At 43.8% G+C, this 25,097-nt stretch overlaps 1 protein-coding gene across 1 annotated transcript in view; it reads right to left on the bottom strand.

The window, feature by feature from the left end:
• The window catches only part of LOC147662075 (cytohesin-interacting protein-like), a gene marked incomplete at its 3' end in the record, with an annotated part of 72,621 nt that overhangs the window by 22,201 nt on the left and 25,323 nt on the right, over nt 1-25,097 (bottom strand). Inside the window, exon 2 of the mRNA XM_086951130.1 lies at nt 24,545-24,594. Coding sequence (XP_086807256.1) covers nt 24,545-24,594 — 50 coding nt within the window. The remainder of the gene's footprint in view (nt 1-24,544; nt 24,595-25,097) is intronic.

The following is a 25,097-nucleotide window of genomic DNA, read 5'->3' as shown; positions in this document are numbered from 1 at the left end:
ACACTTTGGCTGAGCAGCTAGAGGCAGCAGGGCTGGAGTACATGTAAATACAACCAAGTATGATATAACAGATTGCTTAGTAAATCTGGGGCTGAAACCCCTCTGGTCGGAAGTGCAGGATAAATACATTAAGATGGGCTGTGTCAGCCATTCCCTCCTTCCCTGCATCTACTGAAAACAGGGGCCCAGGTTTTTCCTAAATCTTTGTAATAATTTCACAGTGCAAAGTTCAACCTGATATCCATAGGTTCTAGGCAGGCCATCATTGCCTCCCTGCAATACAGTATTCCTCGGTCTTTCTTCACCAGATATCCCACCAATTCTCCATGATATAGCTACATAACAAAAGCCTATGAATAATGTCCTCCTGCCCTTGGTCGCATAGCCAACAGATCTCTTGTTCTTCCAGTCTTTTCCACGGGACAAGGGAATTAAGATCGGTAATATCCCTAGCCTATATTTCAGGAACTATACCTTAATCTGATCACTAAAGGGTTCAGTTAAGTATCCCTATGCCCTCAGCCCAGTGGAGCTATGAAGTATCATCCAACTATGTTTATGTCTGGATTGGCAGTCTTTGTCCTCAAGCACTGACAGCAGCTGTGTACTGGCTTTAGCCAGGTTTTTAAACTCCAGGTGGCTTGTTGGTAAATCCCAAATGCTAGATAAACGGAGGGTGCTCAAGGCTTGAAGCAGATAGGTCTGTGGTGGGGAGTTATGCCTTTCATCCAGTTCTGACCAGAGGTGACAGCCCAGGGAAGCATCAGTTGCCAGCCTCAGTTTGTTGCAGCACATCGTTCCAGGTTAGTGACTGTTTGGCAATGCTAAACTCCAGTCTAATCTGGGCCGAAAATGTAAAGTAGCTTGGAGATTGACCTATATACGTATAATTACGTCTAGTATTGTGCTGTCCCACCCTCTAAGAACTACGGTTCCATAGGCCAAAGTTGGAAGAACTTTAGCTTAGGCCACCAGCAAGACTGATGTGAGGGTTGGGCCTTTCAATGTGTTGCAAAGAGCCCTCAGACCAAAGGCCAAAGAGTTGCCCTTCTTTCTTATTTCTTTGAGCTGCTCACCATACTTTCTTTTTCCATTAACATAGACTCAAATATACTTAAAGCTTTTTTGTCAGCCCTATTTTTTCATGAACTAGGAGCCACATGTGCTTATGGGATCTAGTCCCTTGGACTTTTAGGATTTGTGTTTTGTTTCTGTTAATGGTCAGTTTTTTACTTGCTGAGTAGGTCACAGTTGTGTCAAAAAAAGGTGCTGCAGGCCAACCTTGGTTCTGCTGATGAAGACTAAATTGTCCACATACAGAAGATTTGAGAAGAGTAAGCCCCCCAGTTTGAGTGAGTGACAGTTGACTGCATTTAGTATGGGAGTAAATCTGATAGGAACATGTTAAATGAAGCTGGAGCAAGGAGACAGCCCTGTGTCAGGCTTTGTGTAGATTCAATTAGCCTAGATGAGAAGGAGCCACCCCCAATTTTGATTCTGACCCAAGTATCCTTATGTAATAGTTCCTGGGCCCTTAGCAGGCCATCCTGAATGTTCAGGTTCACCAGTTTCCTCCAAACCTCCCTTGATCAACCCTCACAAATGCAAACATATAAGCAATAAAGCCTAAATAGGCTGGGTGTTTGTTGATCTTTGTTGAGTCAGTCATATAAAGGAGTTACATGGCCATCTATTAACTGAGGTCCCTGTATGCTGGTGAAGCCAGAGTGATTTGGAGGTATGATGTTGTTAACCATAGCCCAGGGCTGTAGCTCCTCCAATAATACTCCTGAGAAGTATTTGACATCATTGTCTATTGAAGCCACTAGGCAGTAGTTCCCAGGATCCCCTTTGTCACCTACCTTGAAAATTGGTTCAAGGGTTGAGCCCTGCCATGTGGAAGGGAGTATGATTAGGCTGAATAATGGGGGGAAAAAAGTGGAGTTAGTTGAGCAGCCCAGAATGTTGGCTTGTTCTTATATATGGCTGGTGGGATTCCGTTTAGGCCCAATGCCCCTTCTCTGTGACCCTTTGCGATTTGCTTTTGAACTGTACTTGTGGTTATAGTGCATCATGATGATTTTCGATTGCTTTCCAAAAGCAGTTTTGGCAGGGCTTTTGCAGGCTCTGAATCATCTTTGCAGGCACAAGTTAGCTCAAACAAGAATTGGTGCCAGGTTCTCTCAGAGAAGTTAGAGAATGCCAGGCTTGGGAGGGTTCTGAAAATCATGGTCTGCCAGAAGTTTGCAGAGTTGTTTGTCCTGATGTCGTACTGCAGTTTTGCCCAGGAGTTCCAACGCTCCCTTTTTATAACACTTTTGTTCCCTTTTACCTGTTTTCTTGCCTCCCAAAGAGTGTGCCATATTGCAGAATCTGTTGGTGACCTTTTGAGAGTCCTACAAAGCTGGTTAACCCTCCTTTTGGCCCTTCTAGTTGAGAAGTTATTCCCCCACCCTTTGAGGGAGACAGTGTTGTGCTACTTGGTGCTTCTTTTTAGCAGCGACTGTCATTGCATGTAACCTTTCCCAGCTTGTCACACAGTTTCCTTCAGTGTTTGTGTGGATGCCTTTCATTGTTTGGCTTCATGAGCCAGCGCTGGGAAGGTAGAAGCAGTGCATCTGATGCATATGAGGTTGATTGTGTATACTATAATGCCTTGGTCCACTGCATGTACATGGGTCTTCCAAGCCTATTTCAAGGATTATTTCTTGTGGTCAATGATCACTTTCCAAATTTCTTCCCAAAGCTGAAGTAGGTGATGGCATTCATCAGCAGGAGGCTCACAAAGGTATAGTCAATGAGAGATGCCCAAGAGGAAGTTAAGTATAAAAGATCAGGCGGTTTGTCAGGGTATATGTAGCCACTTAGTGCTCTGAGGCCAGGATGTTTAAGGTTACCTTGTAAAGTACTGCCTCTTTTGTCAACGTTATGCCACTGAGCATTTTCTTGAGGGGGTGTCATGCAGAGTGTGTCTTGCAAATCTATCACCTCATTTGCAGGAATTTAGCTTATTAGTCACATGTTAAAATCACCTGATACGATTAAGTCATTGCTGCACCTCTCCATCCTTTGGCCCATTATGAAGTCAATCAGCTTATCAGTGAGCTGTGTCCTCTATTTTGCATTTGGGTGGATGAAAACATTCACAATAGTGATTTTCTTAGTCAGGCCATTAGATGATTTGAGATCCATGCCTACTACCTGCCCACCCGAATCATTATTTTTCTGCTCCAGACATTGGATTGCCCTGATGCGGATCCGTATATTGCAAGTCCGCCCTTGCTATGCCAATGCTTGTGTTGTTTGATTGCAGGGACGAAAAGGTTTGTGTAGCCCTTCAAGTGTAGCACGCCATGAGACAAGGTCTCTTGCAGGAGCACTATGTGAAATGAATGGAGGTGTTGGAGGATTTTGGGGTCTTTAAATTTGCTGGCCAGCTGTTGATGTTCCAGGAGCATACCTTTATCTTAAGATCTGTAGAGTAGGTTGAGTGGATGTTTTGTCTTTGTAGAAGTCTAGTCAAATTCAGAGCCCCAAAGAGCCAGGCCTGTTCAACAGCCACTTCTGAGCCTGAGGGAGGCTTACCAGAAGGCCTGCCAGCTTGTTTTGTTAGGAGATGGGGGATTTGCTTAGAGCATTTCTTAAAACAGAGTAAACAGGTCTAAGTCAAGTCAGTGTGGTGCCATCTTTCCTCAAACACCCCAGGACATTTGGATATCCCAGATTCCTTAGCTGAGTGATTACAGTCCTCCACTGCTTGAAAGTCTTAGCCTTTTCCAAGACCTTTTGGGCCAACTCAGTGGAGCCCTAAATTACTTTGGTTGTTTTGTTTCACTGCCCTGGTCCTAAGTCAATTTATTCAACTGAGACTATGTTTTGTGACAAGACCTCACCAAGCTTCCTATTGATCTGATAAGTTTGAGCGCATTGCCCACGTTTAGCATATCAAACGGGCCCTTAAACATGTATTCTAGATAAGGTAATGTGCAGGCTGCTGCCGGTGAAAGCTGCAGGCCTTCTTGAGGACCAATGTTTGACTCAGACAGTAATTGATCCCTACTGTGTTTGGAGGTAGCAGATACACGTTCTCTGGTGGACAGGGTGGTGTAACCCAATCTGGAAGAAGGCTTTTGCAGACTGATGGAATTACCCTCAACTCCAGGGCCATGATCACCACCTCATTCTCAATCTCTACCCATAGCACCTCCCTTGAGTAAGCCTTGGACTGCTGTGCCTTGCTACCCTGAGAGCCTAGTGCTAATATTGATATTGGTTCCCTGTTTAGGGATTTGTAATGTAAGGATCTCAAGACACCATAAGTAAAAGATGTTCTATGTTGGAACTGGAACCACCAGAGTACCTTTCAACTGCCCTGACACACTCTGACAATAATTTCTTACATGTTGGCTACATAGTAAAAGCTTACATGATAAGCAGAAAAAGGGCCTTTTAACTTCTGGCAATACAATCAAGGATATGAATGCAGTTAAGTGTTTTTATTGGCATTGTATACCAGAAACCATAAGCAGTATCACTTTTAATCTGTCATGAAAATTGGCAGTGATACAAGCTTAATTATTCCAAAGCTATCTAAACCTAAAATAGAGAAACTATGTGACCCATCACTCTTGGGTTGGATGATAAGACAATGGACTAGGCAACAAGATAGTAGGGAGATTAAATGTTTTTTTCTTTTTTTGCTATGCCTGTTCTTGAATGTCCAGGGACCCAGCGGTAAGTCTGTGATGAACTTTGTTCCCTGGCATCTAATTTGTTACATAGCCAGGCATTGATTGATTAAATATAAAGGAGTTACATGGCCATCCATATCATTCAATTTACATTGATTTTCATTGTGTTTGTACAGGAACCTGGTTCCCTGGTAATCTTATGAGTGACGGTCTCGAATTGGCTGCACTAGATTTTGCATTGGTATTAAAAGGAGCTTTGGGCCTCCTGAATCCTTGACTACCATTTGTTTGGAGCTCTAAAAGTGATTGTTTTTCATGTGGTTTCTCCTAACATACTTCTTTTGTCCTGATGCTGACCTAACAAGTTGTAAAAGGTCAAAACACTGTTGATGTATCCCTGGCAAATTGGGAAAACATTAATTGAATAATGTTCCTGTTGTGATACAGACAAGCCTTATCAAATTAGAAACCCTTTGTCAGTGGGACCGTTTTTTCATTTACACTGTATTTTGCCAGTATTTGTTCCTCTAGTGTAACATTGTGAGCACCAATTGTTGGTTTGTATATTGTATCGTGCTTTTATTTATATATACATTTTCAAATAATACGTTTTGCTATTTTAAAGAATTTCTTTTGTGGATAGCTTTTTCTTGTTCAATATTTGTTTTCATGAAATTATGTTTCCCTGAACCATTGTAGTTTTCACATCATTACTTTTCAGAAAGTGGACATTTCTCCGCACTTAACTTTGCTCTGTGTGCCTGTAGCCTGTCTCCAATACACATCTGTGACAGCTACACTTTGTGCATTCCCTTTAGACAGCAACACACACAGGAAGGGTGGGTATGACAGAGGGCTCATCTGCATTCATCTGCATTTTGATAGCCTTCCTGGGCAGGAAGCAGGAGAGGGAGCTCATACTTATATCTGAAAAGGCTGTGTCCGGTCTTCACCCAAAGGACAGATTACCACCCCATCCATAGATAGCATGGCATACCGGCCTGGGATTAAAGGGGAACTGTGTACTTCAAGGAGCTGATTTGAAGACATCCCCATCTTTAAAGGCACTTTTGGGTATAAGTACTGGGCCTCTGATTCTATTAAGACCTGGGAAGAGCTCTTCTAGAGTAAAGGCTGCTGGGCTATAAGGATTGCCATTGTGCCTTGACTGACTGTTCTAAGGAACCACCTCTATGCTTTGCTGAGCTGCCCTGCTACATGCTGATCTCTACCCCTTCTGAGGAAAATAACTGGACCCATCTCACTTGAACATAGAGTGACTCCAATGGCGGACCTACAGTTTTCTGAAGCCTCAGGGTCCTCCTGGTACTTCTGGACTCTACCATCTGTGAGTCTTACCCTTGCCTGGGGTGCCCCCTCGAGTCCTGTGCCTAAAAATTGAGTTTCTGCAGCTGTATCTAAAATACTTTGTCAGCAGGACCTGTCTGAGTCATGTCACCAATCTGCCCTCATCCGGGGGTTGGCCTGAACATTGGATTTACCCCCCGTCTTTTACGACCTGAAGTAACCTTTTAGTGCTACTGATCTCTAAGCCCTATTTCTGGTTTTGTTTTCTAAAAAATTATTTCTGGACTTCTGATTATAGTTTTATGGGCATTTTGGTCTTGTTTTACTCAGATAACCATTCTCTATTTTTCTAAATGTGTGTGGAGTCTTTTTGTAGTGTATTCACTGCGTTACTGTGTGCTTGTGTTGCCCAAATACTCTACACAAGCCAGCCTGCTCTGTGCCAAGTTACCAGAGGGTGACCAGAGGTTAATTTTTAAGTGTGTATCTAGCTTACCCTGACTAGGATTTTGGTCCCTAATTGGATAGGGTGCAAACCTTTTGTCAAATTGAGATCCAATTTCTAACATCAACTAATTTGATGCTTTCAATGTAACCTTGCAAATCCTTTAATGAACATTTATGGCATGAAACTGAACCCCTCTCTGTTTTCCTTGTGGAGCCTAATGTGCTTCACATCATTGAAATGTATTGATTTTGATGACTAGCCTCAGTTGGAAATTTAGATTCATCAGAGAGCGCCTTATAGGCCACAGAATTTGCATGAGGCATAGCAATCCAACACCGCCTAGACTGAAAGTAAGGAAAGAGTCTGGAGAACTCAGGCAAGTCTCTAATCGGCTCGCCTTCAGGAAACAACAGAAAACCTGGCTGTTCAAACAAACATTATACTCAAGTCAAGTCATAAAGTCAAGTCATAAAATTTATATAGCGCACTACATACCCAGAGGGTTTCAAGGCGCTTAGGAAGGGGAGGAGGATTATTTGTCAAATATCCACGTTTTAAGCTGCTTTCTGAACGCTAGGTGATTCTGGGTGAGGCGAAGGTAAGCGGGGAGTGATTTCCATGTTTTGGCAGCCAGGTATGAGAAGGATCTGCCTCCCATGGTGGTCTTGTTGATGCGAGGTACAGTGGCGAAGGCTTGGCTGGAAGAGCGAAGTTGGCGGGAGGGGGTGTAGAAGGACAGTCGAGAGTTGAGGCAGTCTGATCCGATGTCGTAGAGTGATTTGTGTGCGTGGGTAAGCAGTCGGAAAGTAATTCTCTTGTTGACGGGTAGCCAGTGGAGGTCTTTAAGGTGACCAGAGATGTGTTCGTTGCGTGGGATGTCTAATATGAGCCTGGCTGAGGCGTTTTGGATTCGTTGTAGTTTCTTCTGGAGTTTAGCGGAGGTACCTGCGTAGAGGGTGTTTCCGTAGTCCAGTCGGCTCGTGACTAGAGCGTGGGTGACTGTTTTCCTTGTTTCGGTGGGGATCCAGCGAAATGTTTTTCTGAGCATGCGAAGAATGTTAAAGCAGGAAGAGGATACGGCGCTGACTTGTCTGTTCATTGAGAGTGAAGAATCCAGGATGACGCCAAGGTTCCGTGCGTGGTCTGTCGGGATGGGTGCATTTCCGAGGGCTTCCGGCCACCAGGAGTCGTCCCATGCAGAGGGGGAATTACCTAAGATGAGGACTTCTGTTTTGTCTGAGTTCAGTTTCAGACGGCTTTGTTTCATCCATTCGGCGACTTCTTTCATTCCTTCGTGTAGGTTAGTTTTGGCGGTGCTGGGGTCCTTGGTGAGAGATAGGATCAGTTGAGTGTCATCCGCGTAAGAGATGATGTTGAGGTTGTGTTGGCGGGCGATGGCCGCGAGGGGGCTCATGTATACGTTGAAGAGGGTGGGACTGAGTGAGGATCCTTGTGGTACGCCGCAGATGATTTCAGAGGCCTCAGACTTGAATGGTGGGAGGCGGACTCTCTGGGTTCTTCCGGTGAGGAACGAGGTGATCCATTCCAGAGCCTTTCCTTGGATTCCGATGTTTCTGAGGCGTTGTAAGAGGGTGCTGTGGCAGACTGTGTCGAAGGCTGCTGAGAGGTCCAGGAGGATGAGGGCGACTGTGTCTCCATTGTCCAGTAGAGTTCGAATGTCGTCTGTTGCTGCGATGAGGGCGGTCTCAGTGCTGTGTTTGGCTCGGAATCCAGATTGTGAGGGGTCGAGTGATTTGTTGGCTTCGAGGAAGGCGGCGAGCTGGTTGTTGACAGCTTTCTCGATGACTTTGGCCGGGAATGGAAGAAGCGAGATGGGGCGGTAGTTTTTGAGTTCGGTGGGGTCTGCTGTTGGTTTTTTCAGAAGGGCGGTGAGTTCAGCGTGTTTCCAGTCTTCTGGGAAGGTGGCGGAGTTGAAGGAGCAGTTGATGACGTCTCGGAGCCGTCTCTTCTTCTTTGGGTTTACTTTTCTCTCTCATTTTACTCCTCTTGCATATGTTCTTTTCTGTCTTAGCGCCGGGATACTCTTTTGAGCAGCTGTGCGCTGTACAAATCCATTTTAACATAACATAACAGAAGCAGCGGCCTGAGAGTGTTCTAAATATGTGCTATATGGGAAAACGCAAGAGTGAATTAATGGCAGCCTCTATTTATGTCTATGACTGGGACAATGGAAGGTAACTAAGCATATTAACAATGTTATGCAACGAGCTCCTGTGTGTGTTCAGACCTGCAAATGCAACAAAGTGGTTAGCAGGAGAATACACATGTTGTGGACAAGTTTAGCTGGAGAATGTATTAACTATATACCTGTATAAACTATAGAAAGTGAAAATAATGATATAATCTTTATTTTCTAGCAATGCTATGTTTACATACTTACATAGTACCTCGCTCCAGAACCCATCTAATATTCTTGATTGCCTTTCATACTGTCATACCTATAACTATAAATGTAATACTACCTCATATCCCCTCTTGCAACATCTTCCTCAATGGCACACATTTAGAACACTCTCAGGCTCCGGGCCTTTCATCCAGCTTTCAAGCTAGGAGATATGTTGAGTTGTATTTACCCCATAAGGTAAGTCCTATTTCCCATGTTTTACAAGTTGACTTTCATGGGTACATATCTATTTTTGTTTTTACAGGTTTTAATGTTTGACCATTTACCCTGATGAAGGACTGGGTTTGGACTGAAATGAACAGGGGAATTTTGGTGTTCTAAATAAAGTAACTCTGCATACTTATTCTAATTAAACAACATTTGATGCAAAAAATATGGATGTATAATGACTGCACAATCAATAACTCTCATTCAATGCAATATATATTCCAATTCAAAACTCAGATTTTTTAAACATGATTGAAAAACATATACATATGAACAAATAAACTCATAATCAGTGGTTAAAAGATCGGTGACCTTCCCTAATTAGGTACGTGCCTCCAAGTACATTCCTTCACATTGAAGCCACCTTATTTAGAAATATATGTCATATACACACACCCCAGCTTCTTTTGTGTGCAAGTTAGGCATTGTTGTTTACCTCAGTCTCTCTTTTGACTTTTGTATCTCTAAGCTAACTTGATCATGGTTCATTTCAATTTTTTAAATAATTTGTATTGCCATTTGTGTTCTAAGTACGTATCCGGTATATTGCAGAGGGTGCATCACAATACCGTTTGCATACATATCAGAAGAACAAAGGCAAGGAATAAGAATAGTACACCATTGTAAAATATTCCAGTTAATCAGATCAACCTGTCATGTGTGGACTACAAAAAAAAATTTAGTGATATCAACGGCAAGGAGGATGGCTATCATATGTACAAAATGTCCCGGATGGTGGTACAATGTACTAACAAGAATGAAAGCAAACATATAAATGGATAAAACACTTCTGAAGCAACATAACCGATAAAAAAGGGGGGGACAAAATATGTGGGTGAAATCATTCATGATGATGGCTAATGCAACACAAACATCATTATTCCAAGAAGGGCTAGCAGGGGCTGATGGAGAAAACACCAAATAGGACAAGGGGGAGGAAAAAGGGAAAAGCTGTTCTCTGTGCATGTGATCAAGTAGTGGGCTGAGTTGCCGAAGGCACACCACAAACCTTCCTAGAAGGGTGTCCCAGAACTCCAAGATGGGGTATTTACAGAGACCCTTTATCTCATCCCTGTGCAGCTATGCACTCTTGACCTGGACTCATGCCAGCATGGAGAGTACCCATGCAGAGGCCACTGGAAGTTTGCCGCTGTCCATTTTCAGGTGACGAGATGCTTCACCAATAGAAGGGCCAGGTCTGCGAATCTCATCACAGCTCTGTACTTTCTGGTACACCGTTAGATCCCCAGCAAGCATACTTCCCAAGCATATTGGAGGATAGTACCCATGCAGTTTACTAGGTGCGTTGTAACATCCCTCCAATAGATGGCCAATGTTAGGCAGGACCAAAGCGTGTGCACTATTCCTATGACTGGAGTTAGGCTGCGGGGACAGGCAGCATCAGTGTAGTGAACTGAATCAGCTTAAAGTAGGCATTATGAGACACTATGGAAGGATACTTCAAGATAGTCTACCAATCACTGTCTGTACAGGCACGGCCAAGGTCTGTGTCCCAATGCCCTCACATTGTGTCAAGGGAAGGTGCTGTATGCATGCACAAAGCACCGGGTATCCATCGGGCCTGATGCCCGCTCATACCCAGTATGTGCAAATAGTGTATGACCTAATCTTGTGTAGGGTCCTGCTGTATCTCACCCGAGGAGTGAGTCAGTACATTGATAAAAGAGGCATATATGTTATGTTTATCATCGTGAGTTGTGCTGGGCTCATGTTGGCATGTTCTCGTGCCTCTGAGCCCAGGGTTCTCTCACAGAGCCGTTGGAAGGAGTTTGAAGCCCGGCACTGCTGGTCGGGTTTTCCGTTTTGTTACCTGGCAATAAATGAAGTTATAACCAACCCAACCAGTTCCTGCACATGTTATTTACAACAATATAGTAACAATCCACCTGGTGGTAGCTCAGTAGTAGCCAGTGGAAGGAGAGATCCATCACTGTACAGTCCACCTATGGTGCGTAAGCCTGCCTCATGCCATGGTTTCAGTTCTTAGAGAGTTGTAGACATGCCCCATCATGGCATGCCAAGCAGTGACAGCACCAGGGTATATGGTGTAGTCGACTGGGTGATGGATAATGTTCTGCAGAAACACCAATAAGTGACTTGAAGGAGGAGAGTGTTTGGTGGCGTAGTCCTAGCAAGTACGTGAAATGAAGTCAAGCAGCGTTCCGTGTCCTGCGGGGGAGATGTGATGCAGTGTTGGTGAGGTCCTGGCTAGCAAATCAATTTACCACCCATTGATTTGGTGATGCCAAATAGTAGTGTTCGAAATTGGTGATGTTGAGTCTGCCATTTTCTGTGAAGAGGCAGCTTAAAAAAGGCTACTTTGCAACACTTCTTGTGCTAAATGAGGTTGCCCATCATGCATTCTTGGGAGTGGAACAAGGGGCAATGCATAAAGAGTGGGAGGTTGGTGAAATAGTATATCAGGCAGGGCCCCCATGTTCTTCAGGGCCACACAGCAGGCCATTGACAACAGTAGTGTCTGCTAAAAGAACATCTGTGCACGTATCACTGAATCTGCACTGGTCAGGTTACCCTCTAGGAGGACATTCCTATCTGTGATCTATGCGGATTCCCAAGTAGAGAATCTTAGAGGTCTTCTATTCGAGCATGATGCCATTCACTGCGTTCACGGGATGCTGAATATATTCGGAGTATTGAAGGGAAATAAGAATGACTTATAACAATGAATCCGAACTCCAGAAATAGTGGCAAGATAAGTGAGTAGGTTTGCTATAGAGGGGGTATCGACCTAACATCTTTGAGAAAGGGAGCATAATGTCTTCATGTCACTTGGCCCTGGGTGCGTAGGTGGTGCGTGGGTGGTGTGCTAGGGGTTCAAGTGCCAAAGAGAATTGAAGAGGGGACAGCAGACATCCCTGGATGGCCCCTTGTTGTATTGCGATGGGGTCTGGAATGTCCCTGGCCATGGGGTTCGTATATAACAGTGTAACCAGATTGAGAAAGTGGGTACCAAGCAAATAGCGTTGTGACACTTCAAGTAAGAAGGGCCATTCCAAGGAGAAAACCGCTTTATGGAGGTCTAAAACCAGGCACCCCAAATGGGGATGTGGGAGTGGTGTGTATATAAACACTCGGAAGAAGTGGCAGATATTTAATGAGGCATTTTTAGCTAGCACTAAATCATTTCAATACAAGTGAACCAAAGGGTGCCAGGTGATTCACCAGTATCTTCAAAATCATTTTATAATCTGCATTCAACAGTGCCAGCAGGCGGTAGGCACCCTTACCAAAGACATCCTAAACCGGTTTGGGTAGTGAGATAAGTAGGGCATCACTCAGTGTGGGTGGCAGAGAGGCTGCAGTGAGAGCAACATCATACAGGGCTTTCAGGCGGGCCACCAATTGTGGGGCAAAAACAAACATTCGGCCTGCAGGCCATCTGGTCCCATATGGTCAGTGCATGGATCGCTTCCTGCACTTCAAAAAGGTAATCTCTTCATTGAGCTCCTCTCTGGGGTCTGGCGGGATCAGTGGGAGTGTGATGTCAGACATGAAGTCGCTGATGGTGCCCAGGGGCACTGCAGTTGTAGTTGTGTATGTGGCCAGTAAAGACCAAATGTATGTCTCTTTGCAAATTGAACAAATGGCCTACATTTGAGGGGACAGTCATGATAGGGCATCTGTCCATTTCCTGTCATATAAGCCTAGCTGATAAGGTATATGGACGGTTGATGTCTGCATATGTGCTTTTAGTATGTTCTGCATAGTTTAGAAAGCGGACTCCAACAGTGCAAGATGGTCAGGTTGAGATTGGAGCAATTGTTCCCGATCAGTGGCGGAAGGGCAGGCTAGTTCTGCAAGACTCAATTATTGACCCTCCTGGTGGGTAATCTTAGTGGTGAGGCAACGCATATTGAGTGTATTACCCCTCACTTGAACATGGTTTATGTTGTTGACATAGTACATAACATTCTTCTTTTTCTTGCTACACACTTTTGCAAGAACATCATCAGACCCTTATTAAGGCCAGGCTTGATTAATTCAGTTCTCCTTTCTGCGCTCTCAATCAAATCTCTCTGTCATTCAAAAATCAGATGCATGCCTTTTTCATACTATTAACAAACATTTGAAAATGCCCTGTCACCTTAAGAGTTCTTATTGCCAAACAACCTCGGCTATAAACCCATTGATAATAATGGCGGTGTAATCTTCACTAGAACATTCTGTTCTGCCTTGTCTTACTGTGTTTCCCCAAAATCAACCAGGTACCGATGGATGGTTGTATATTCTTTTCTTTTATACAACTGCTCAAAATTGGAATTCCTGGCTACTTTATTTTCATACTAGATCCATCTCAGTATTTCACCATAATATATTTTACAAATATCATCCTATCATTATGTTGTTAGAAAATTTCTGAGGACCAAAATATCATCAAATTACGTCTATGTAGTTAAGTATAAATGTAACTTTGAAACGTGGTGCCAGGTACAACTGGGACAAAAAAGGGTCTAACCAGCCGAATCGAAACATCACACGGTCTCAGTCAAGGCTGCCTTCTGGCTCCCCTACTTTTTTCATTATACCTTAGTGATCTTCCAGACAGTTTTCTACAGGTTATAATTGTCCCCCCAAAGATAGCATCTTATAGCATACACCGCATGATGTACTCCGAGGACGTTGTAATCTTTGATCTTATCCCTTTCGTATTATAAAGGAATCTAGATGTACTAACTAGATATACAGAGGAACATTTCCTGGTTCCAAACATAACCAAAACAAAAACAGTCCACTTTAGAGGGAGAAAACATTACAAAACTTATAACTGGACACTAGGAGGAGAAACGCTAGAAGTGGTAAAAGAATAAACTTATTTGGTTCGGATCTTTAATCAATCACTAGGAAACTCTAGCCACCTGTAGCTTCTAAATCAAAAAACAGATATTCACGTGGGTGCACTCCAAAGATTATACTCCTCTTCTGGGCAATGACACTTCCATTCCTTACTACAGGTTTACAGCTGTAAGATCCCCCCGATACTATTGTATGCTCTGGATATATTCCAATTGCCCAGTGGCATCAAATTCAAACAAAAGAAGGGAAAATCTTCCGTAAACTGGCTAAGGTCCAAAATGCTGTCCCTGCACAAGCTCTGCGTTTAGAATTCTCCTTAGTCAGTTATTTTTCCAGAGCAATTACAAATCTACTAAGATGGGCGTACAATCTTCTACACGCAGACCAAGGCACTTTAAGATTCTTACTAAAAAAAGAGGCATTCAAGACCGAATCCATGAAATATACTCTAAGCCAGAACTTGATGATTGCTTTCAAATTTTCTAATTGCACAAGCGAACTTTTGAATTTATGGACTCCTGCCCAATTGAAACTTTTTCTGAAACATCTGACCCCAAGGATCAGTTATGATCTGGACATTTTGCACTGTTCCAAATTACATCATTATGAACATTATGCAGAAGCCATTTTATACAAACAGGCTCAACAATATATCGTTATTCCTTAAGGCATGGAATTCAGCGGTGCATCATTTTATTGCGACTTGGGTTATTCCATCTTAAATCACTGACTTTTAAATAGTCCCATAAAGAACAGGTTTCCAGCAATTGTGATCTATGCAATGGTGGTGTGCAAAATTTGAAGCATGTATTGTCGGTATGCCCAAACCCCATAATAGTTGAGGCAAGAAGGCGCTATTTAAAACCGATACGATTTAGATGTAATACCGCATCTGAAAAAAAATTGATCACGCTTTTAAACTCTCCCCCTGGCGAATTTGTGTGTCATAATTTGTTTACATTTTTTAAATCTTTTTAAAATCTGTATTGATTGTTTTATGTGTTTAGTAACAGTAACTGCTTTATATGAAATTTGTTGTTCTCAGTAGAGAACTAAATCAAATAAATTGAACTTGAACTTGATGTAGTTAAGTATAAATTTAACTCATTTAACTCCACCTATATGAACCTTGATGATATACATATCTTTAAGGTACATGGATGTTGATTTAAGAATAGTAAATCTATAGGCACTTACCTAGATAATATTCTGATCTTCGATATTTTGTCCACAATAGTATGGTATGATATTATTTTACAGACGGGATTCTGTCTTACAACCCCTATCCCTGTTGTCTTTTTTATCTTTCGGAATAACTAATCTTCTAGTGGTTTCTTCAGTTTTAGCACCAGGACAACAGGATGCGATTTATAAATTCTACAATCAAATAACCCATAACTAATTCCTCAGTCACTAAAAGGAAACAAAGGAGACTAGGAAAATGAGAAAGGACATTGATGTATAAAATACATTAATGTGTGGGGCTGCCACTAGCTAGCTAACAAATAAGCCTCCCAGTAAAATCCATTAGACAAAGGCAATGGTACCTGACCTTTTTTAAGCGAGATAGAGAAAAAGGGGCCTTTACTAAAATGAAATATTGTGGCGTTGTGCATATCAATCTTTATTTTAGTCAAGGATCTACTGACTCATGCTGGGGATACTAAGAAGGTTACAGTTTCTAAGACTTCCAAATCTGATGTGAGAGCTGGCACTGCTAGTCTTGCTGCCAGAACTGATGAGCTGCTGCTTGTGTAGGTTCTGGGGATGTCAAAAGTACTATCATGTCTGTCCTTGCTCCAATGTAGGCAGTGCTCGTGCCAGTCCCCACTCTTCATCCTGCTTTCATGCTAGAATTTATTTGGGGGGTTGTGTGTTCCTCTATGAGGTGACTCCTATTGTTTAGTTCCATAACCTAATATTATTGGCTACATGTATATGTTTATTGTCAGAGGTTTTAATGCTTGACTCTGTCCCCTGAAAAAGGACAGAGTTTGGTCCAAAATGCATTGGGTGTTTGATGCATAAATATGCAGATATACCTATAGCTCTTATGGGTCCCTTTTTACTAATATTTTATGTAAAGCAGCACAACAGTAAACGTCGCTGTGCTGCCTTGCATCAAAGGTAGAAAGCAAAAATTAGGCTTATCAACTAAGATATGGCACATTATTCTCTCCCTGTGTGCTGGTACAATTTTGCCTACCTAACGCCAACGGGCACACCCAAGGGTGAGTGCGTTCTCAAAAGCATAGGTTTTGTACTGGCAGAGGACACTTGTGGCACATAAACTATGCTTTAGCAGATTTGCTACATTGTATGTGTGTTGTATAAAGCAGCACACATGCAAAGATAGAAAATAGGGAGAAAATAAAACATTTTTACTCGTTATACCTGCCTCGAGGAGGCGTAAGGTTTTGGTGCAAAACCCTGTCAATTCATATTAGTGGATAAGGATTTGCATCAAAAGTATCAGTGGTTGCATTGGAACACCCATGTACCACTAATGGAGTGCCCCTTTGATGCAAAGTAGCGCGTAGCACAACTTTACATTACTTTTGTAAACTTTGTAATGCAAATCCTGGTTTGCTTTAAATAGTGAATCCCACCCCAACATTTTGCCCAAGGTTTACGCAAACCTGCCTCAAAGTGTTGGTAGATCTGGGCCATCGTTCTGAGTAAAGGAACAACAGTGCAGGCAGTTCTGATGCCATTCCCAATGGTCTCAAACTACTTTTTAATAAAAATGCTCATTTGTTTTTTAATTGATGCAGGATCAATCTTTTGAAACCTTTCTACTGTGGTTTGCTGTTCCACAGGCTCCTGCTGTAGTCAGGTCGTAATTCGTGTTTTAAAAAGAGCCTTCAGATTCACCAACCTTATTTTACTCCATGATGTCTCAGCTTTTCCATATCAAGTGCCCCTTTTAAAGCCTTTTGGTGCACTCTCTGCAACGCAGCCCAAAAGATATAAGTTGTAAATTTGGCATCAAATGTGTGCTTTTTAAAACCAGTAGCCATAAAAATAAAGTTAAATGCTGCCAATAGGCAGCAATGGAAAAAACAGTGGCCAGAGTGCAACAGAGAATCTAGAGGTTTCCAAATCGATCTACTACCTTTTACTCTCCAAAATCTGTACGCTGCATTGGCAAGGGTGGAATACATAGGGGGATGGCGTCTGAAATTTGAAATACACCTTGCTTTTTCAGAAATGCATTAAGTTGAGGAGGGTTGTATGTCAGAATATCGACCGCAAAAAATATTGCAGGTAGAATATCGACTACCAAAATACTGTGCCATTATGATTCCTTCAGGTACACATTTGTATAGTTTAGAATTGTGTGTATCTATGACCTGTATATAAGGCTTTTCCAATGAGCTTGTGAAAGCCTGGCAGTTCTTTAGTTATCTACTAATTTGAATTGGTAAATTAGTATATGTATACCACAATTAAGAATGTGTATTTGAGAGGAAATTGGTGCCACTCGCAGCCTCTGGATCTGGGAAGCTATCGTTGGGCTTTTGTCTTTGCCGTTTCCCCGCACTGCCCTGTAATCGGAGCCTGACCAACGAGGACCTTTAATCTCTGGGCTTTAACCGCCGCTGCCGGGACTGCACAGCGCTCCACCATCACAGCGCACCTGGTGTCTCTTCCCGCCCCCAACTCCCTTATATATGAACACTCACTCCCACGCACGCGGGACGCATGCGGGACCCAGCCCGGGGCTAAGCCTGGGCAAAGGGTGGGCCGTTTGAGGAGTTCAAGAACGGTCAAGACCAGGACCGGGCCACCCCCCTTGCCCCTGACACTAAGCTGCTTCAAAGACCGAACTATGGCAACCAGAGAAACCAGGAGCAAGAGCACGCTGACTGCCGGAGCAGCAAAAGGTACTTTGGAAAATTACTTTGCCAAAGCTGGGTCTCTCTTGATCGACGAGATAACGATACTGGAAAGGCGCATATCCGAAGAAATAGAATGGGTTCGAAGATCTTCTATAGGGCCCATAGCGTTAGCAAAGACTCCGGAAAATAGATTGAATTGCATCATTCCAGAGAACGGGGAAAATGCGGTTGGTGGGATGTTAGCTTTATCTAACTTAACTAATTCTACCCTGCACAATATTGAAAATGATATGAGTGGGCCTGAAGAACTTAGGCCCACATGCATCAAGCACTTTTGCATTCGCAAACGGTGCGATTCCTTAAAATCGGCCGTTTGCGAATGCAAAAGTGCTTTTTCAAATGCATCATCATTTCTGAATGGAATTCGCTGATTTTGCGACTTTCCAGAATGCGAATGCATTTAAGGAATCGCAAATTTGCGATTCCTTAAATGCAATGCATCATTCAGAAATGAAATTGCGAGAACAAGGTTTGGAAGTGCAAATTACCACGAGGTTGAACCTCGTGGTAAATTGCGAAAAATGTTTAAAATGTACTAATTTACATTTTAAACGATGTCATGTTACAGACACACATGTCCTTAGGACATGTGTGTGTGAAACATCCATTTCAAATTACATTTCGGGGGTGCAGGGGGGGGTCCTTTGGACCCCCCCCTGCACCCATGAAATTTTCTAAGTGCCATTCGCAATTTCCATTGATTCCTATGGGCCTTTTGGCCCATAGGAATCAATGGGAATTGCGAATTCGCAATTTTGAAGTCACAAAATATTTGCGAGTCGGTAAAAATTGCGAATTTTACCGAATCGGAAATATTTTGCACTTTCCATGATGCATCCCGTTTTGCGAATCCATATTTGCGATTCGGTAAAATTCGCAAATTTGGAGACACAAAACGGGAGTTTGATGCATGAACCCCTATGCCTTTTACCCCTACTCCATATCCAAGCGCATCAGACCCTCCCCTCTCCCATTGGCACTATGGATAATACTGATGTTATCACCGACAGCACAGGCTGCCCCACGCAGGGGGAAAGGGAAGGTGCCATACCCAAAAGGAAAAGAGGGGTGCAAAACAATGGAGGGCGAAAAGCGAAAATCCCCAAGCATAATGGAGTAGTGGAGGGCAGCAGACAAGGACCAAGTAAAAAGGGGCTCACTCCACCAGAAAAAAACACCTCCAACCGCTGTCGCACTGCCACCGCAGACACCAAGTTTGGCAATTTTATCCCCGCCTCTAAGCACAGATGCTCATGATCTGACCCTACCCAGGATCGAAGCACTCCTTAAGACACTACTAAGTCCCCTAGACACATGCTTATCAAAGATTGAAGCCAGGCTAGCGATGATAGAAAAAACTACGGTATAGCTTGCTGACACTCTTAAGATAACTAATATTATAGCAAAAGGTGGGTCTGAGCTTAGGAGTAAGAAGGCCATACGCAAGCCCCCACACAAGGATGCTGGGATAGCTCCAAAAGTACTACAAACACAACCTCCCTCAGTACACATTGCTACTACTCTGGCTACTGATCCTACTTTACAAACACCACCTACGTCAGCACTTACTGTCACTCCTCAGGTGACTGATGGTAATTCAAAATCTAGCCGCCCACCAAAAAGAAGTTGCTGCCACACAAGATGTACATGCCACCACTAAAAAACCCAGGCCTGTGAATCTGCCGCCAGAGGCTAGCCCGTACACAGTCATTTTGGCTGGTGTACCAGAGTTGAAGCCCGCTTCTAAAGAATCCGTCTACGCTCTCAAGAACAAGGTCACCAATTGGCTTTCTACGAATAGACCCTTACCTCATGGAATTACTAGTGTGGTCCTCACAGTTAGGAGAGTCCCATGGTTGGGCCACACAGAGAAATCAATTAATGGAGATTGTGTTATAATCAATTTCAGAGATCCTAGGACTGTCTCCCATATATGTAGTTGGCCACACTTCGAACAGGGGACATCCATCCAGTCGCTACTCCTATCTTTTTTTTACCCACCACTGTATAATCCATACGAGGAAGAGGGCTGGCATACTAATCCCGGGAGGAGGAGAGGTTGGGTTGATAGAGCTAGGGGTGACTTTCACTACCCCAGATCACACCAGCCTGACTTCTTTCCAACATTTAATAGATACAGTTGTCTGGACATGGTGGACTGACACAATCGGGGCAGGAGTTGGGAGATGGGTGACTTTCAGGGAATACACAATGAAGAAAACATCAGTCCCCACATTACAAGCTCAGTTAGCCTTTTGAAGAACAATCACTGTGGTGACGCTCACAATAACAACATAGTGACCTATCCAAATAACATGGGTCCCCCACCCAATCCTGAGGAACCCAGAATTGAGATATGGGAACGATCCTCTAGTGTTCAATCACAGTTTAGCAGAACGGATGTAGTGACATCTACTGTTCCTGCTTCGAATCCCAGACCATCCTCACTCAAGATACTGTCCTGGAACGTGGCCGGTCTGGGGAATAAATTGAACTGTCCTGACTGGAGTTTGTTTATCGAGGGTAAAGACATATGCCTGTTTCAGGGTATACAACGGTTACCACGCATTTTTTACAACGCAGTGCCGTTACCACGCTACTTTTACCACGCAGGTCGTTACAACGAAATGCGCTGGGGGGCGCGCCAGGATAGTAAATACTTTAGTAAATACTTTAATTTACTATCCAACTCCTTTCCCTAGAGTCCACGGGGACTGGAGTTGGAATAGTAAATTAAATAATTTACTATCCAGCGCCCCTCCACGCAAGTCGTTGTAACGACTTACGTGGTAAAAGTAGCGTGGTAACGGTGCGCGTTGTAAAAGTACGCGTGGTACCGTCATACATCCCTGTTTCAGGAAACCTGGGCCAGAGAAGCTGTCCTTCCATCTGGCTTCGCGGCTTTTTCGATCCTGGCGAAGTGGGGAGGGAAGGGGCGTCCCTCTGGAGGCTTTGTAATCTGGGTAGCCGTCGACCTAGGATGCAAGGCTTCACCCATTCCCTCAGTTTCCAATTACATCCTTGGGGTCTTGCTGGAGTGGCCAAACTCGAGTAGGCTGATTGAGGTAAATGTCTACTCCAGACCAGTAAATATCACACAAGAGTCAGACACCATTGATCAACTCTCGGCTTTCCTCAGTGACATCCCCCAGGGCACACCATTCTTGGTGGGAGGCGACTTCAACTGTCACTTCGAGCCCCTTCCAGGTTTATTGGACGGACTATCTCAGGAGGAGGATGCGGTGCGGCTGGTACCTCCTTCTGTAGCCCCTCCCCCCAGAGCCTGGACACCTCTAGCCCTTCAAATCACTGCCCTAACTCTTAAGTGTGGCATGCGGGCTTGTAACGGACGTATAGGCTCAGACATCCCACCCAAATGCACATACCACAGAGAGTGCAGGGAGTCCAGACTGGACAACATCTTGGTTCAACTCTCCATGTGGTCGCATATTACTGACTTCCAGGTAATATTTAGGGAAGACAGCGACAACAACGCCCTAGAATTGGAATATGCGATTCCCGACTTAGAGGACAGAGGCGTCGAGCTAGATGACGTTGCCCCAGGGCTGCCGTTGACAAACAACAGACGGCGAGTGAGGTGGGAAAAGCTAGCCTCCAACCCAGAGAACGTCTGTGAACTTTACTCCCGGCTCATACCGACCCTTGAAAAGGTCTGCATGATAATGGAGCTCCCTACCCTTCAGGACATACACAAGGAGCTGTGGATGGCACACGAGAATCTTATTGAGTCAGTGGCTAAGGTCCTCTTCACCACAGGAAAGAGGCGATATTACGACCGCCCTAGCTGGTATAATCAGTCTTGCCGGAAGGCCAAATCGGATCTTCTGACATCAATTAAGGATGATGCAGACAGGCCAGTTATCCAGGCAAGAAGAAGGGATTACAAGCACCTGATCACCAATGCCAAAAGTGAATTGGAACACGAAAAATGGGAAAATCTTGCTACAACATTAGCCATCAGGGACTCCCGTAAATTTTGGCATATTGTTAATACGGGGTCCGAGGAGTTAGCCTCGGCAATTGAACCCAACATTTCAGCTAAGACCTGGCAGGACCATTTCCAGTCCCTTTATAAGGTTCCCGATGATGCCATCAATGACACTCCTCCTAACATTAATGCAATAGTGGAGGGGGATCTCTTCACAGAGACGGAAGTCCGAGCAGCCATCGCTGGGCTGACAACAGGCAAAGCGCCCAGACTCGACGGCCTGCCGGGAGACCTATTCAAGCAGGAGCCTGACGTATGTCTCCCTACTTGGTCCTGATATTCAATGCTGTTCTTTGGGGTATGGAGGTTCCCTGTACTTGGCTGGGCGCAGAGATTGTTCCCATATTCAAGAAGGGATCACCTCTGCTCCCGGCCAACTACAGGCCTATTAGCCTCATAGATGTTGCCCAGAAGCTATTTGGCAGGCTTATTTTAGATCGCCTCCAAAATTGGATAGAGGAATTCTCGATTCTTAGTCCCTATCAGGCGGGATTCAGAAGAGGGGTCTCCACCATGGACCAGATATTCCGCCTGAACCTCCTGTATTGGAAGACTTTGGTAATCGAGGGCGGCAGCTTGTACACGGACTTGCGAGCCGCCTTCGACTTAGTACCCAGAGATAGACTTTGGACTGTACTGTTGGAGTTGGGCATCCCGGTTGATATCCTGACTATCTTGATAAGATTACACCAGAGAAATTTCGCACGCGTCAGGTGCGGAAGAAACGGGGCACTCTCCGGCAGGTTCTCCGTTGACAGGGGGGTGAGACAGGGTTGTGTGCTCGCAACAGGGTAATTGCCCACCTGACCAGGATGGATGACATTGATGCTCCCAAGTTGAACAGCAGCAGGGTGCCCGCTATCATGTTTGCGGACGACACCCTGCTGCTGTCCAAATCCCCAAAGGGAATACAAAGAGTCCTGAATGGGTTTTCAGCGTTCTGTGTAGAGCGGGGGGTTGAGATCAATGCGTCTAAAACCAAATTTATGATTCTCAACCCCCCTCCCTCAACACGCCCGAACCCTACTATAGGTTCATCAAGACTAGAGAGGGTTTTTACCTTCGAATACCTGGGTGTAACCATCAATCAGGATATGACGTGGGACACGCACCAGACCAAGGCCAACATGAAATTGGTCCAATTAACAGGTGGCATTTCTAGGATGACAAGCAGGTCGACCTATAAACCTTTTAGCGCCGCCCTTGAAATTTATAAAATGCAGGCTAGAGGGGCAGTTCTATATGGAGGGGAATTGTGGGGTCACATTCCCGCTCAAAACCTCCAGACCACGGAAAATAATTTTATCAGGCAGTTGGCGGCATTACCTGCAAGCACCCCGCTTCTCCCGTTGAGACTTGACCTAGGTCTAAGACCTATTTCGGATGAACTGGGATTAAGACCAATTACCTTCTGGGGCCGTATCTGAAGCACGCCTGAACTTATGAACTACAGGAATGATTTCCAAAAGATTCTCTGTCTTCCCAAATCAAGACAAATCCCATGGTTAAAGTACATCAAACAAACATGTGAGAAATTAGGCAGACCAGAACTATGGCTAGATCCAGTTAATTCATGCACCAGGATCCCACGTAAACTCCTAGTGAGGGACCTTCATGAGCTGCAGCTAACAGTTACAATGGGGAATATACGGGAGGGGTCCCTGACAGAATCGTTCATCAAATCCAAAGACTCTTATCTACTCGAACATGTGCTAGATGGCATTTCTCCCGTTTCTACCAGAAAACTCTTTTTGCAATGGCGCTATGGCAAACTTCCCACAAGGGCTTTTACCAAACATTGGGCCCAGTTTCCATCTAGAGAGCATTGCCCGTCATGCTCACACCATCTGGAAGATGAACTGCACATTACATTTTTCTGTAAGGCTTACCGAAGACCCAGGAAATACTGGCTTGTCCCCCTTCTTAAAAATGTGGGCTTCACCCGATACCTCCCTGCTTACAGGATTCTAAAAACGGACCTTTCACCTCCCACTGTGTTTGCGGTAGCAAAATTTCTAACTGCGATGTGGCACATCCGCACCCGTTTTATGAAACTTGAGCAAGATTTGGTATAAATGAAGTCTATAGATGATTTGTAACTGTAATATATAGCAAATGCTTTTAATATCATCTTTTTTAATATGTTTTTAATGATGTTTTATGGATATCATCTGTATTTTAATTGAAAATCTATTTGTATATCTTTTATGATCTAAAATTGATCGAAATAAAGATTGAAATGAATGAATGAAATTTCAGAACTCATAAACTAATGTTTGTAGAAAAATGGGTGACTTTCCAAAATATATTTAAAGCTGATATTTGAGTGAAATATCATTTGGTATTGGAGAGTTTTATTATCACTATCACTTTCTTGGTGCCAGAGGCATTGTAGCTCAGGTGGTAATGGGTTGCCCATGTAGAGGGTTTCAAAGTGAATAGTGCTTTTTGACATTACAGCTGGCAATCGTTCCTGACAATGGTGTGAGCACTTCTAATATTCTTGCATATGATTAAGTAGCTCTGGAGTATTTGTTTTAATCAATATTCTGGCTATGATACTTTTGCAGCACAATATTTAAAACTCAGAATTGCCTTAGTATTCCGAAATTTGGGGATGCCGTGGGATTGGGTTAGTGGGACAAGAACTGTGAATCTAATCATGGCATTACTCCATTTTTATTATCATCATGCATTTATATGTACTTGTAAACCCACCTTTGTGGTCCTGAAGAGTCCATAAAAGAACGCGACCTGGTCAAAGAAACCTGAAGGCGAAAAAAAATACACACCCAGTTATTTTCAAAAAACATATGCTTAAAAACAAAAAGTAGCATAAATATATGCAATCTTTATTTCACCAATCGATATGGCACATTATTCAGTTATTTGCAAGGAATTCGTATGATACATCAGTGTTCGGTGTGATCCATCCACAAATCCACAATGTGTGACTGCTAATAGCCATTTTGCGCTTATATTATGGGCTGGACATACCTGATTGCAAGCATGTTTTCTAGGCTTGGTTTGAACTGTTGTTTCCAGGGGCGAATTCTTACTAAACCACTTTTCCGATGAATATTGTACAGCCCTAAATGAGAATATGGCAGCGTAAGAGCTACCTTCCACCCCAAAGTGCCACATTCTTCCCCACTGCCAGATGTCCTGCCCTATACCTTTCAGTGTCGAGAAGAGGAAAACGCAAGTCTTCAAAACAGGGTAAACGTGCCTGCATCACAACAGAAATGTTTCTGCTTCAGAGCAGGACCCT

Source organism: Lissotriton vulgaris, unplaced genomic scaffold (assembly GCF_964263255.1).
Source record: "Lissotriton vulgaris unplaced genomic scaffold, aLisVul1.2 SCAFFOLD_909, whole genome shotgun sequence".
Classification (NCBI taxonomy): Eukaryota; Metazoa; Chordata; class Amphibia; order Caudata; family Salamandridae; genus Lissotriton; species Lissotriton vulgaris.
This window is presented reverse-complemented; position numbering and strand designations above follow the sequence as displayed.